Genomic DNA, 14,424 nt, shown 5'->3' on the forward strand with positions numbered 1-14,424 from the left:
CCAATTACAAGCGACGATCCCCCCCGAGATGAGAACAATAGTAGACTAGCCGACGACTTGAACACCTTCTACGGCAGATTTGAAAAGGACACTTTCACACCCCACACCCACACAGCCACACTACCGACCACAATCACACCTCTGACTTCTGTGTTGACCATCCGCGAAACTCCTGAAGTTTGCAGATGACACCACTGTCATCGGCCTCATCGAAGACGTTGACAAGTCTGCATATCGACAGGAAGCGGAGCGACCGGGGATGCGGTGCGGCCGACACAACCTGGAGCTGAACACGCTCACGACTGTCGAGATGATCGTGGACTTCAGGAGGCATCCTTCGCCACAGCTGCCCCTCATGCTGTCCAGCCGCCTCGTGTCAACCGTCGAGACCTTCAAGTTCCTGGGAATTACAGTCTCTCAGGACCTGAAGATCAACATCAACTCCGTCCTCAAAAAGGCCCAGCAGAGGATGTACTTCCTGCGGCTTCTGAGGAAGCACGGCCTGCCACAGGAGCTGTTGAGGCAGTTCGACACAGCGGTCATCGAATCAGTCCTACGTTCTTCCATCACAGTCTGGTTTGGTGCTGTGAAAAAAAAAGGACAAACTCCGACTGCAACGGACAATCACAACTTCTGAAAAGATTCTCGGTACCCCCCCCCCACCCACCCTTGAGGACTTGCACGCTGCCAGAACTAGGACAAGAGCATGCAAAATCCTCTTGGACCCTCCGCATACTGGTCAGCAGCTCTTCCAGCTCCTTCCCTCAGGTAGGCGTTACCGATCAATGCAAACTAAAACTAGCAGACATTCCATCAGCTTCTTCCCTCTTGCCATCAACTTCTTAAACAGCTAACCTACAATTCCATTGCAACATGCTGCCATTTCTGTCGGGCCAATTAAACATTACTCGTGCACTCACTGTAGTAGTCTCGTCATGCTGCACTATTTGCATATCTGTTGTTGACCAATACCGGCCACTCATGCCAGAGTAGCATCTGCTCCATTTGCACACTGATTGAGGAGTATCTGCAACATTTGCACAATCGACATTGTCCCAGATGATCGCACTACTAGTCACTTTAAACCGCGTACATTCCTTGAAGTCTCGGCGCCCTTTGCACAATGCTCATTGCACCGGACTCTTGCTATATTAGTCATTCCAACTGCTCTAAGTGCTAGAGGACTCTGCATCTTTTTGTACAATTGTCAAAACAATAATCAAATAAATGGTACCGGCATTACCAGATAACGAGCAACCCTTTATTGCTCAGGGACTGTTTTTCTCAATGTATTTATGTCTCAAAAGTATTTTCTGTCAATTGACCGTCTGTTGTCGTACTAGAGCGGCTCCAACTACCGGAGACAAATTCCTTGTGTGTTTTTTGGACATACTTGGCAAAATAAAGATGATTCTGATTCTGAACAAGCAATTTACCTTTTAATTTGTATTTTGGAATTATTTAGAGTGCACTAATAAGCGTAAAATGATAAAAAAAAAAAAATTCTAAGTCAAATTATCCATCATACATGAAAACATTGAAGTAGGCTGGTTTGAGCCATGAAACTCCTGGGCTGAAAATGAGCCCCACTCAGGCAAGGCCCTGTCTGGACTCATTGCTGGCCACTTCAGAAATCTCCAGCTTTTTTTTTTTTTGAAACCAGGTCTGGGTGATTTTTGAAGTGTGGTTCGAGGGATCTGGGATCTGAAGTGCCAGGATGTGGCAGCCAGTTTGCATTCACACAATAGCAGACAGCAAAATACTGTAGATGCTGTTATTTCTGAGGTACTGTACAGTACCAAAATGCCCCCGAAAAGTTCCATACCTGAATAGACTCTGTCAATCTACTGGCATACCCCGTAAAAGTTGGAAATACTCCGAAAATCAACTCTTCAATATATAGTTTTCACAAACTATAAGAGGAGTCAAATTCACTCATTCTGAATGTTACCATGTGTTTTTATCCATCAGCTGTTTATGTTACCATGCGCAATACTGTGGTTTTACTTGATTTACATGCTTGATTGCAGGCTGGTTTGTTCAGCTTTTTTTTTTTCCCAACTTGGCCATGACTATAAGATAGCATAGCTATCTGCGAAACAATCGTTGAGTAACGTTTGAATGACTTTATTCACAGCTCCCGCTGTTCAATCACTCTCTCACAAGAACATAGTTTCCCCAAAGGATTTTTTGTTTTAATCACGACCCAAGAAGTCGCTCTCAAAAAGGTTCATTGTCAGGCATAATACCGCTGTATTCTCGTTGGAAGCAGAGAAACGTTGTATTGCATTGTTGAAACAAATCAATTTATTGTCAACGGTGCAGTATGTTGTGCACTAATTAATTGTAAAATGAGTTCAAGTCAGGGGATGAGTCTACAAATTATTCAATAATCACGTTGACGATGCTTTTTACAAACAGTGAATATGGAGAAGAAGAGAAAAGAAACAAGCGAAAATGAAAAACAATGTTGTGATTTGGATACGTACATGAATGATAAGCAGGCTGTGATTGAAGATTCATAGCAAAAAAACAACCACAAAACTCAAGCAAGGTAACTTGAGTTGCTTTCTGGGTTTTTCTAAAGATACGCGCTGCAGCCATAAAGAAGGTTGACCCGACGGATGTCGATGGGGCTCATTCTGGTGGCCCGGCCGATGGCTACATCGTTGTCAGGGATGGGGATTATTGTTGGTCTCCTGTTTCTGGAAAAGGCAAACCTGTTACAAACACAAAGAAATGATTAACGTTTGGTCATCGGTCTGTCTGACCGAGCGTTGTGTCTGCCATCCAAATTGTCCCGCACTAGTGAGGTTTTGTCATCAGCTGTCTTTTCAGTATGACTGCAGGTGTAATTTATGACCAGGTCTGTCTAATGTCCTTTTGTCATTACCTTCCATAGTGCATCACAGAGTTGTAATCATAGGGAGTGCCAAAGTTTCTTGTATTGACCCTCCTGAAGTTGCTCTGCATTCCTGCAGGAAATTGCTGTGTATTATTATTTTTCGTAATTTACATCCTGATACATAAAAAAAAAAAAAATTAGCCTTTCGCTTTAAAGAAACAATATAGAGCGGCTGAAATAAGTATTGAACTCATCACCATTTTTCTCATAAAATATATTTCCAAAGGTGCTGTCGACATGAACATTTCACCGTGTGTCGGGAACAACCCAAGTAATCCATACATAAAAAGAAAGTAGAACAAATAAGTAATAATGTGAAATGACACAGGCAAAAAGTATTGAACACGTATTGAAGAGTTTGTCCAAAAGCCTTTGTTTGCAATGACAGCTTCAAGACGCCTCCTGTATGGAGAAACTAGTCTCATGCATTTCTGTGGTAATCACACCACATTTGGCCCATTCTTCCACACAAGCAGTCTTCAAATCTTGGTTCTGTGGGCTTCTTTTATGGACCTGGAGTTTCACTTCTTTCCATAGATTTTCGATTGGATTCAAGTCAAGTGATTGGCTGCACCATTGTTTTTTTCTTTTAACTCAATTGAGAGTTTCCTTGGCAGTATGTTGATGAAATGACCACCCTCGTTTCATTTTCATCATCCTCGTGCATCCCCAATTCCAATGAAGTTGGGATGTTGTGTTAAACACAAATAAAAACAGATTACAACGCTTTGCAAATCATGTTCAACCTATATCTCATTGAATACACGACAAAGACAAGATATTTCATGTTCAAACTGATCAACTTGATTGTTTTTAGCAAATAAACATTAACTTGGAATTTTATGGCTGCAACACGTTCCAAAAAAAGCTGGGACAGGGTCATGTTTACCGCGGTGTTACATCACCTTTTCTTTGAACAACATTCAATAAACGTTTGGGAACTGAGGACACTAATTGTTGAATCTCTGTAGGTGGAGTTATTTCCCATTCTTGCTCGATGTACAGCTTCAGCTGTTCAACAGTCCGGGGTCTCCGTTGTCGTATTTTACGCTTCATAATGCGCCACACGTTTTCAATGGGAGACAGGTCTGGACTGCAGGCAGGCCACTCTAGTACCCGCACTCTTTTACTACGAAGCCACGCTGTTGTGACACGTGCAGAATGTGGTTTGGCATGGTCTTACTGAAATAAACAGGGGCATCCATGAAAAAGACGTTGCTTGGATGGCAGCATAGGTTTCTCCAAAACCTGTATGTACCTTTCAGCATGAATGGTGTAAGTTACCCATGCCATTGGCACTAACACAGCCCCATACCATCACAGATGCTGGCTTTTGAACTTTGCGTCCATAACAGTCTGGATGGTTCTTTTCCTCTTTGGCCCGGAGGACACGGCATCCACAGTTTCCAAAAACAATTTGAAATGCGGACTCGTCGGACCACAGAACACTTTTCCACTTTGCATCAGTCCATCTTAGATTAGCTTGGCCCCAGAGAAGCCGGCGGGGTTTCTGGGTGTTGTTGATAAATGGCTTTTGCTTTGCATAGTAGAGTTTCAAGTTGCACTTACGGAACTGTATTTACTGACATTGGTTTACTGGAGTGTTCCTGAGCCCGTATGGTGATATCCTTTACACATTGATGTCGGTTTTCTATGCAGTGCCGCCTGAGGGACCGAAGGTCACGGGCATTCAATGTTGGTTTTCGGCCTTTCCGCTTCCATGCAGTGATTTCTCCAGATTCTCTGAACCTTTTGATAATATTATGGACCGGAGATGATGAAATCCCTAAATTCCTTGCAATTATACGTTGAGGAACATTGTCCTTAAACTGTTCAACTATTTTCTCACGGACTTTTTCACAAAGAGGTGAACCTCGCCTCATCTTTGCTTTTGAATGACTGAGCAATTCAGGGAAGCAATCATGGCCCCCACCTGTTCCCAATTCGCCTGTTCACCTGTGGGATGTTCCAAACAGCTATTTGATGAGCATTCCTCAACTTTCTCCGTCTTTTTGGCCACCTTTTTTGGAACGTGTTGCAGCCATAAAATTCTAAGTTAATGATTATTTGCTAAAAACAATGAAGTTTACCAGTTTGAACATGAAGTATCTTGTCTTTGTAGTGTATTCTATTAAATATAGGTTGAACATGATTTTCAAATCATTGTAGTCTGTTTTTATTTATGTTTAACACAACGTCCCAACTTCATTGGAATTGGGCTTGTAGATGGCAGCAGATTTTTGTCAAGAATTTCTCGGTACATTTGCCCATTCATCCTTCCTCCAATCGTGAAGTTTACCAGTACCATTTGCTGAAAAGCAGCCCCACACTATCATACTCCCACCTCTGAACTTCACTGTTGGTACGGTGTTTTTAGGATGATGTGCAGTGCCATTTCCCCTCCAAATGTGGTGAGCATTGTTGCATCCAAACTGTTCAATTTTGCTGTCATCTGACCAGACTATATTTTCCCAGTATTTAAATGGCTTGTCCAAATGTTGTTCAACAAACCTAAACAAGCTTTGACATGCTTTTATTCCAGCAATGGGGTCTTGCGTGGCGTGCATACAGGCCATGGCGGCGAAGTGCATTACCTGCTTATTCCGGGTCTTTTTGAAGCTCTCCACAGGTGGTCCTTGGCTCTTGGAATAACTCTTCTGATTATTCTTTGCACTGCTCTGTCAGAAATATTGCGAGGAGCACCTGATCAAGGCAAATTTATGGTGGTATGATTGACTTTCCACTTCGGTACTATGGCCCCGACCGGGCTCACTGGAATATTCTGAAGCTGAGATATGCGCCTGTAATCAATGCCATTGTTATATTAGTTTGCGATGTTGAGGATAAGTGGTACAGAAAATGGATGGATGGATAGTTTGCGATGGTCTTGAGACAGCTCTCTGCTCTTTTTTAAGACCTTTTTGTAGGCCACCAACTGATATTCATTTGTACTGACAAGGGGCTGGATTGCTGTTTGATTATTGATAGATTTTCGGTGATGTCTTGGCTTTCCATGGCTTTTTTCACCTCCCTTCATGTGTTCAATATTTGTTATTTTACATTTTTACACACAACGTAATGTCTGAGTTAATTTGTTCTATTTTCTTTGTATGGATGGATTACTTGGGTTATTCCCAACATCTGGTGAATTTTTCAGGTCAACAACACCTTTGGAAGTATATTTAGTGAGAAAAATGGCGACGTGTTAAATACTTATTTGAGCCGCTGCAGATATTGTTTTACATTCTGAGGGTTTAACATAATCCCACCGGGTATGACATTCTCAAAGAGGATTCGGACATGGTCGTTCCTGTCAGATCGAGTCTGTTCATGATGGAATCCCAGGGCGTGGAGCAATTCGTGTTGGATGATCTGTCGGAAAACACAGCCCCGGCGACTCAAAGACACGACTTGACCCCGACCACGACGCCCAATAAATGAATAACACCTGCAAGAGAACAAAGAATTAGGGAACTTCAAAAAAACAAAAACCTCTTTTACATTCCTAACAAGACCTTTTGTGTAATGGTGGTCTCTAAGAACTTGTGGTGGTCTCAGAATTAGGGATCCACTTGTATGCATATAATCAAAGAAAACTACAATTTGTTTATAATGTGATATTTGTGAAGTAAAATAAGCTTCATTTAAAATCTGTCTGCCGATGCCTGTGTTGACCCACTCGAAAACAAGGGGAGCTCCCGCCAACATATATCAGCATGGAGGAAATATCCGGGGCTATATCCTCAATTTGTTATGGATCGGCAATCGGGCTACGTTGGGAATGAAACAATGGCTTTTTTTTTTTGGGGCAGTGGAGAAAATGTGTTGGAAATAAAAAAGTGGCACTCATTGTCGTGTTTTGTTTTTAAATACGTGGGTACGGAAAGCTCTTAAATCTTTCACTCTTTTTTTATATTACAGCCATTTGCTAAAATAATTGAAGTTCATTTTTTTGTCAAAATAAATGTACACACAGCACCCCATATTGACAAAAAAAATGGAATTGTTGAGATTTTTGCAGATTCATTAAAAAAGAAAAACTGAAATATCGCACAGCCATAAGTATTCAGACCCTTTGCTGAGTATTTAGTAGACGCCCCCTTTTGAGCTAATACAGCCATGAGTCTTTTTGGGAATGATGCAACAAGTTTTTCACACATGGATTTGGGTGAACGGTGGTGGGCAGCCATTTTCAGGTCTTTCCATAGATGCTCAATTGGGTTTAAGTCAAGGCTCTGTCTGGGCTATCAAAAAGAGTCACGGAGTTGTTCTGAAGCCACTCCTTCGGTATTTTAGCTGTGTGCTTAGTGTCATTGTTTTGTTAGAAGGTGAACCTTTGGCCCAGTCTGAGGTTCTGAGCACTCTGGAGAAGGTTTTTGTCCAGGACATCCCCGTACTTGGCCGCATTCATCTTTCCTTCGATTGCAAACAGTCGTCCTGTCCCTGCAGCTGAAAAACACCCCCCACATCATGATGCTGCCACCACCGCGCTTCACCGTTGGGACTGCACGGGACAGGTGATGAGCAGTGCCTGCTTTTCTCAACACATGCCACTTAGAATGAAGGCCAACAATTTCAATCTTGGTCTCATCAGACCAGAGAATCTTATTTCTCACCATCTTGGAGTCCTTCAGGTGTTTTTTTGAGCAAACTCCATGCGGGCTTTCATGCGTCTTGCACTGAGGAGAGGCTTCCGTCGGGCCACTCTGCCATAAAGGGCTGCAGTGATGGTTGACTTTCTCGAACTTTCTCCCATCGCCCAACTGCATTTCTGAAGCTCAGCAACAGTGATCTTTGGGTTCTTCTTTACCTCTCTCACCAAGGCGCTTCTCCCCCAGTTGCTCTAGGAAGGGTTCTGATAGTCCCAAACGTCTTCCATTTAAGGATTATGGAGGCCACTGTGCTCTTAGGAACCTTAAGTGCGTCAGAATGTTTCTTGTAAACTTGGCCACAATTCTGTCTCTGAGCTCTTCAGGCAGTTCCTTTGACCTCATGATTCTCATTTTCTCTGGCATGCACTGTGAGCTGTAAGGTCTTATCTAGACAGGTGTGTGGCTTTCCTAATCAAGTCCAATCAGTATCATCAAACACTGCTGGACTCCAATGAAGTTATAGAACCATCTCAAGGATGATGAGAAGAAATGGACAGCACCCGTGTTAAATATACAACGTAGTGTAGTGTCACAGCAAAGGGTCTGAATACTTATGCCTGTGTGATATTTCAGTTTTTCTTTTTTAATAAATCAGCAAACATTTCAAAAAATACGTTTTTTTTCTGTCAAAATGGAGTGCTGCGTGTACATTTATGATGGAAAAAAATGAACTTAAATGATTTTTAAAAATGGCTGCAATATAACAAAGAGTGAAAATTTGAAGGGGGTCTAAAAACTTTCCGTAGCCACTGTATGTTTGAAGTGGGCGCCACGGTAGACGACTGGTTAGCCTCACAGTTCTGAGGACCGGGGTTCAAATCCCGGTCCTCAGAACTGTGAGGAGTTTGCATGTTCTCCCCGTGCCTGTGTGGGGTTTCTCCGAGTACTCCGGTTTCCTCCCACATCCCAAAAACATGCACAGTAGGTTAATTCATCCATCCAGCCATCCATCCATTTTCTGAGCCGCTTCTCCTCACACGGGTCGCGGGCGTGCTGGAGCCTATCCCAGCTGTCATCGGCTGACACCTTGAACTGGTTGCCAGCCAATCGCAGGGCACATGCAAACAAACCACCAGTCGCACTCACAGTCACACCTACGGGCAATTGAGAGTCTCCAATTCATGCATGTTTTTGGGATGACAGCGGGATGAGGCGTATACTTTCTAGCATGAGGCCCTCCCCCACTATATAATCACCAAGCACCCTTATTCCATGTTGTGGCCATTCGGCAGAATTGCCACTTCCTCATTCATTTTAACCAGACCTATTACTACCAGTATAAGGTGAAAATGTTTGATATATTATATGTAATATATATATTCTATACTGTAATCTACAGCAACAATACTTTTGGATGGGAATGGATATTTCATGAAATATTCAGCTAGTGTGTGCATTGTGTTTTCCATACCCTGAGCGGGACTGGATGTCCACAAAGTCCCTCTGTCCATTGTGTGGGGTGAAGCGAATGCAAGTGGATGCCGCGAAGGACTGCAGACCATTAAGTATGGTCTCCCTTTCTTCAGCAGCTTGACGGAAAAATCAAAAGAGATTCAATTGTATTCCAGGAAGTCCTCGAGTTACGACGTACTCGACCTACGACGTTTCGACTTTAGGACGCCCGTGCCATTTTGTCCCCAGCACCATAGTGTTTCTGCTTCGCTAGTGCATAGCGCTTGTCTGTGTTTGTGCGCTGGGAGTATCTTTGCGTTTTTCGCCCTCCTTTTTCACACGCAGCAGTAATGGTAAGTACAGCGTCTTATTTTTTAATTTGAATGTATTTTAGTTTCTTTATACGACGTGTTAGCCTTTCCTGCTACGGTCACCGGACCGTGGCGGGGAGACGCCTTCTCCGGGGCCTCCGGGGTCGTCCTCCTCGGGGTTAACTCCCTTCTCTCGTGGCACAGCTGAGCTGGGTTCCGGCAACCATAAAGGCACGAAGCACCGCTTTATTGGTGCCTCTGCACAGTCGACGTCAACGGGTCCCCCGCTAATCGCTACTCTTCCCTGGTTGCCGTCCCCAAACTTGCCACTGTACACACTCGCACCTGCGGGCACTCCTTCACTCACACATCGACGCACACGCACACACACACTGAGCTCGCTGTCACAATCACGTGGGACAAAACCCGCAACAGAAGTATTTCGACGTTAACGGTGAAATCCGATTTACGCGGAAATTTGGGTTACGTCGCAGGCGTAGGAACGGAACTCGTTCGTAAATCGAGGACTTCCTGTATTTTTTATTGTGGAAAACAATAAAAGACAAGTGCTATTAAAAAGATTTGTCTGCAAACAGAAGGTGCAGGAAAGGAAATGTGTGTGATATGAAAACAAAAAATCTATTTTTCAAATTGTAGTCATGGAAATTTCCCAAAGTAATTGTAATCTACTTACACATTTTCTCCCAGTAAAGTCATGGATTACATCCTAATAATTTGCTTACATGTACAGTATCTTGTTGTATGTGACAGTAATCTGTGATCGTCATTATAATGATGAAGACTTAGTTTGAACGATGCCAAATTGTGTATTTGATTTGTTGGTTGCCATTTCCAACATTGACGTGAGCAAAAGCACGTCACACAGTCAGAGGATTGGCTGACGACTTGCGAGCAATGCTTCTCATGCTAATGTTGCTCAAATCTGTGATAGTGTGGGGAAATGATGAGGTCCCATTTGACCACTTCATTGACTTTGAAACGCTCGATGATGACTTACAGTATTGCGGGGAAAGAAGGTACGGCACATAGACAAGGCCGTCCGATGCTTTTGGCCACCGGCACCTATTTGCTGTGCAGGGATCGGCATTCTGGAGTCCAGTCGGCACGGCGATGTCTCCAAACATCACAAGAGGTTCATTCTCGTTCTTGCCTAGAAAATTACATTTGGTATTATTATCAAATTGATACGGTATATTATCACTGCTTTTATTTGATGCCATATGAAATAGATCGTGATTCAATTGCAGGCACAATTCACATTAACAATAAAAGCTTGAAAGCTTTCGTTTTGGGTGAGATCTGGAACTTTGGACCATTTTGAGCAGGAACAAGGAATTTCTGATTCAATGCATCTTTTTATACCTACAATATCAGAGACTCTCTGGGATGTCAGAAATTATTTCGGAAGAACATTTAATAAAAAAAAACAAATCCATATTTTTAGGCAAGGATAACTGTTGATACGGTAACTCAATGTGCTCGACATGATTAAAAGCATGCAAGAGCAAAAACATGAGAACAACCAAGGGAATGCGAGTAAATAAACTCGGCCTCTTAAGAAAGAATCATCTGCTTTACTATTTTTTGGGTAAAACAGCACATTTGAAAATTCTGTGATGACAATAATAACAGCGCCCCATTTGAAATGTGTTAGCCGTTATATTTGTCTTGTGTACTTGAATTTAAAATTGTAAGGTAATCGCTCGAAGTCAGGTAGGCTACAACAGCGAACCAATAACTATATTTCCGCCTTCCAAATATCATTTCAGGTACAATGCAGTTCATTTCGGGCAGCTGTGGTGTAAGCGCTACACGAGCGGTAGTCTACTTGGTCTTCCTCAATCCCTCCACTATTCACCACCAGATTGACCGATTTTGGACTCCTCTGTACTCTGACAAAAAGCAAGAAATCACTACTTTGCTATTAATAAAGAGAAGCGAGATTAACGTACCAACATTGACATTTGCCTTTTCTAACAGCGTGGAAACACTGGACTCCTCATCAGCAAGGGTGTTGCCTTTGGAAAAAGAAGCATGATACATGTGCGTGTGCCATTATCTGGGAATCATTGTCATTCGTGAATTGTTTGCTTTTATGGAAACCAAACCTGAATGTCTGTTCATCTTTTCGGGAGAACTCTGAAATAGGAACGTAAAGTGGCTCAAGTGAAGCATACCGAATGATACATATCACATTTCAACGGGTTTGCTACCAAGTAACTTGCATAATATTACTGTGTGTGTGTGTGTATATATATATATATATATATATATGCAGTGGCTACGGAAAGTATTCAGACCCCCTTCATTTTTTTTTTGCTCTTTGTTATATTGCAGCCATTTGATAAAATCATTGAAGTTCCTCATTCATGTACACACAGCACCCCGTATTGACAGGAAAAAACCAAAACAGAATTGTTGCCATTCATTCAAAAGAAAAACTGAAATATCACACAGCCATAAGTATTCCGAGCCTTTGCTCAGTATTTAGTCGAAGCCCCCTTTTGCGCTAATGCAGCCGTGAGTCTTTTTGGGAATGATGCAATTTGTTTGTAACCTTGGCCTTGCCACAATGCTTTCTCTGAGCTCTTCAGGCAGTTCCTTCGACCTCATGATTCTCTGACATGCACTGTGAGCTGTAAGGTCTTATATGGACGGGTGTGAAAAGTAAATGTGAAACAATTGATTGAATTGATTCGTGTTCCATGAATGAAATGGCTTTTGTTGAAATGTTTGAACTCTACATCAGCAGTCAAAATCAAATCCAACTCCTGATATTTTCCCAAGCCAAAGAAATGTTCGACATCACATCCTGTTCACGGGGTACGGGGTTGAAAAGTTCTGCTTTTTATTGTTCTGTAACTATGGCAATAGATGTTGATTATATTTGACATTCCAAATAGCTAGATGGCTGGATATTTCCCAGTTTTCAATTGAATGCAGATGACGGAATCCATCTTTTCTTGATAAATTCATGTTATAGGTTGAATTCTACAGAATGCCTGACCCTCTACTCTTCCATTTCGATATGAAGCTTCTCAGTTATACTTGGCAACACACTCACACAATATTACTTGGCGTATAAGTCCTACAGGTATGATTTACAATATGCCGCTTTGAAATGTGATCCTTCTCAATTGTTAGCTTGTGCTCACACATTGAAGGTGAGCGCAAATCAAAATCCATCCTGGAGACACTTGACTCGAATCATAGAAGGCACAATAGCATGCAGATAAATATATCATGAGAAAGCAGCAGTCCTTACTTTTATGGTGAAACTCTGAACAGAGAAAAGGAGGACGCTCAGCAATGCCGTGCGGAAGATCATGACTGCTGAAAATAACCCACCGTGAAAGTACCAATGGAAGTGTTTTACCGGTACCGGTACCTTATATAATGGAGAGACACCTATTCTTTTCCATATATGGCGTGTTACTTGTCAGAGTGGTCGCTCGCGGAAGTAGGCATTACAGCACCTTGAATTGCAGCACTATCTTCGCGTTGAAACACGAACCCACGTTGAACGATGTACATACAGAAGCACTTTTCTCGCTTTCTTGCTCCCCCAGAAACACATTTCCATTTACGTGAGCCCCATCCTGACCACTTGCACAATACAACGCAAGGGCTTTTCAAATATTGGGCCTTTACAAAAGTCAGAATGTTCAAGGCATTCACTGAACGTACGTTTCATTATTGTGGATGTAGTTTACAGCGGTGCATGGAAGGTTTTTGACACTTTCATCTAACTAGTGGAGCTAACCAAAATATTAGACTTTATTGGAGTTCTTATGATGATGAGGTAAAGCTCTACACCGCTGCAAACTACAACCACAAAGTCATTGAATACCTCTCTGAGCATGATTAGCGTCGCAAAGGTGACATTTTGGATACAACTCCCTCGCGAGTTTGTCTCAGTGGTCAATGTTGTCGGTGACTGATTGGATTTGGATTTGATTTCATTGCCACGGTCAACACACACGGGGGAAAGATTGACGATAGAAACCACATTTCCAAGATCTTGGGCTCTATTTTCAGTACTAGTGCAAATCCACTGCTGCATGTGGCCCAACGATGCAAGGAGGCCAGGGTTAGGCCCGGTTTTGGTAATTTCGTGGACCGACTTATATCAGGGCATTTAAAAGTGGGACTTCTGCACTGGTCTGGGCATGTTCACAGCCAACTTTTAAATCGTGTCCAATAGAATCAGCTTCTCTTATTCCCTTTAAAAAAAAGTGACACAATAATATCGCACGGAGACATCTCTGTATGCGGAAGAGGACACGGCGATCCGTGCGTGACTGGAGCCTTGAACGTTAGCGGGTACCCTTATTGAATACAGCTCAAAACAGTTTGTGACTTCGATATGTCCGTGGACCTCATGTATCTGTATCCCCTGCAATGATCATTCGTTTCCATAGCTGCGTGCTAGCCAGTACAGGATTTAAAAAATAGAATATGAACGACGCTAGTGAGGATAAGCAGCACAGAAAATGGATGGATAATAATAATGCGAAATGAATGTGTCACCCGCCACACGTGTCCGAGGAGCTTGCGTGTCTGTCTACCGGCATGTTCCGCAATCGAATTCACCAAAATCCCGTTCGATCGCCTGCACCGAAACGTAGACAGAAGTTTCGACGGACTTTCTGACACCATAATCTCACTCTGCCAAGAGTATCTCCAGGGGCACAGACATGTGCAGCATGCCACAGGCAGGTCTGCCCAATTGGCAAACAGCATCGAGCGTTGCGCTTGCCAGAAAATCAAGATGTGCCAGTTGTTACGTTGAAGCCATCGACACAAATAGAGCCTTTATTGTATTGTTTTAGACTTGTAAAAATACTGATGAAGTTTACAAATCGGAAATTAAAATTGTCCCAAAATGGACTTCTTTTTCACCGATATTCTTAGAAACACACTATTCATCAATACAATCTGTATCTCCTGCTCTGACAGTTGTTACTTCAACACCGTTGTCTATGTGAAATATTTCTAGCTTCCTGCCATCGACAAGTTTGGTCTGACAAAGAGGAAGTTGCTCAAAGCAGCATTGTTTCCTCAAATCTTTTGTCCTCACCGGTGTCGTGGGTGAGTTAGCAAAGCAAATGTATTTATATCGCGCATTTCAACGTGCTTTCAA

General features: G+C 42.6%; 1 protein-coding gene across 1 annotated transcript; it reads right to left on the bottom strand.

Moving 5' to 3' along the window:
- Positions 1-2,289: 2,289 nt before the first annotated feature.
- Positions 2,290-12,671, bottom strand: LOC133469231 (low choriolytic enzyme-like). The gene is made up of 8 exons (XM_061756042.1): positions 12,547-12,671; positions 11,390-11,420; positions 11,234-11,299; positions 10,279-10,431; positions 8,969-9,086; positions 6,175-6,353; positions 2,894-2,975; positions 2,290-2,720 (listed from the first exon to the last, which is right to left on the bottom strand). Exons 1-8 carry the CDS (start codon positions 12,607-12,609, stop codon positions 2,582-2,584), a joined length of 831 nt encoding a protein of 276 aa, XP_061612026.1. The 5' UTR covers positions 12,610-12,671; the 3' UTR covers positions 2,290-2,581.
- Positions 12,672-14,424: the final 1,753 nt, after the last annotated feature.

The sequence above is a fragment of the Phyllopteryx taeniolatus genome, chromosome 2, assembly GCF_024500385.1.
Source record: "Phyllopteryx taeniolatus isolate TA_2022b chromosome 2, UOR_Ptae_1.2, whole genome shotgun sequence".
NCBI classification, from domain to species: Eukaryota; Metazoa; Chordata; class Actinopteri; order Syngnathiformes; family Syngnathidae; genus Phyllopteryx; species Phyllopteryx taeniolatus.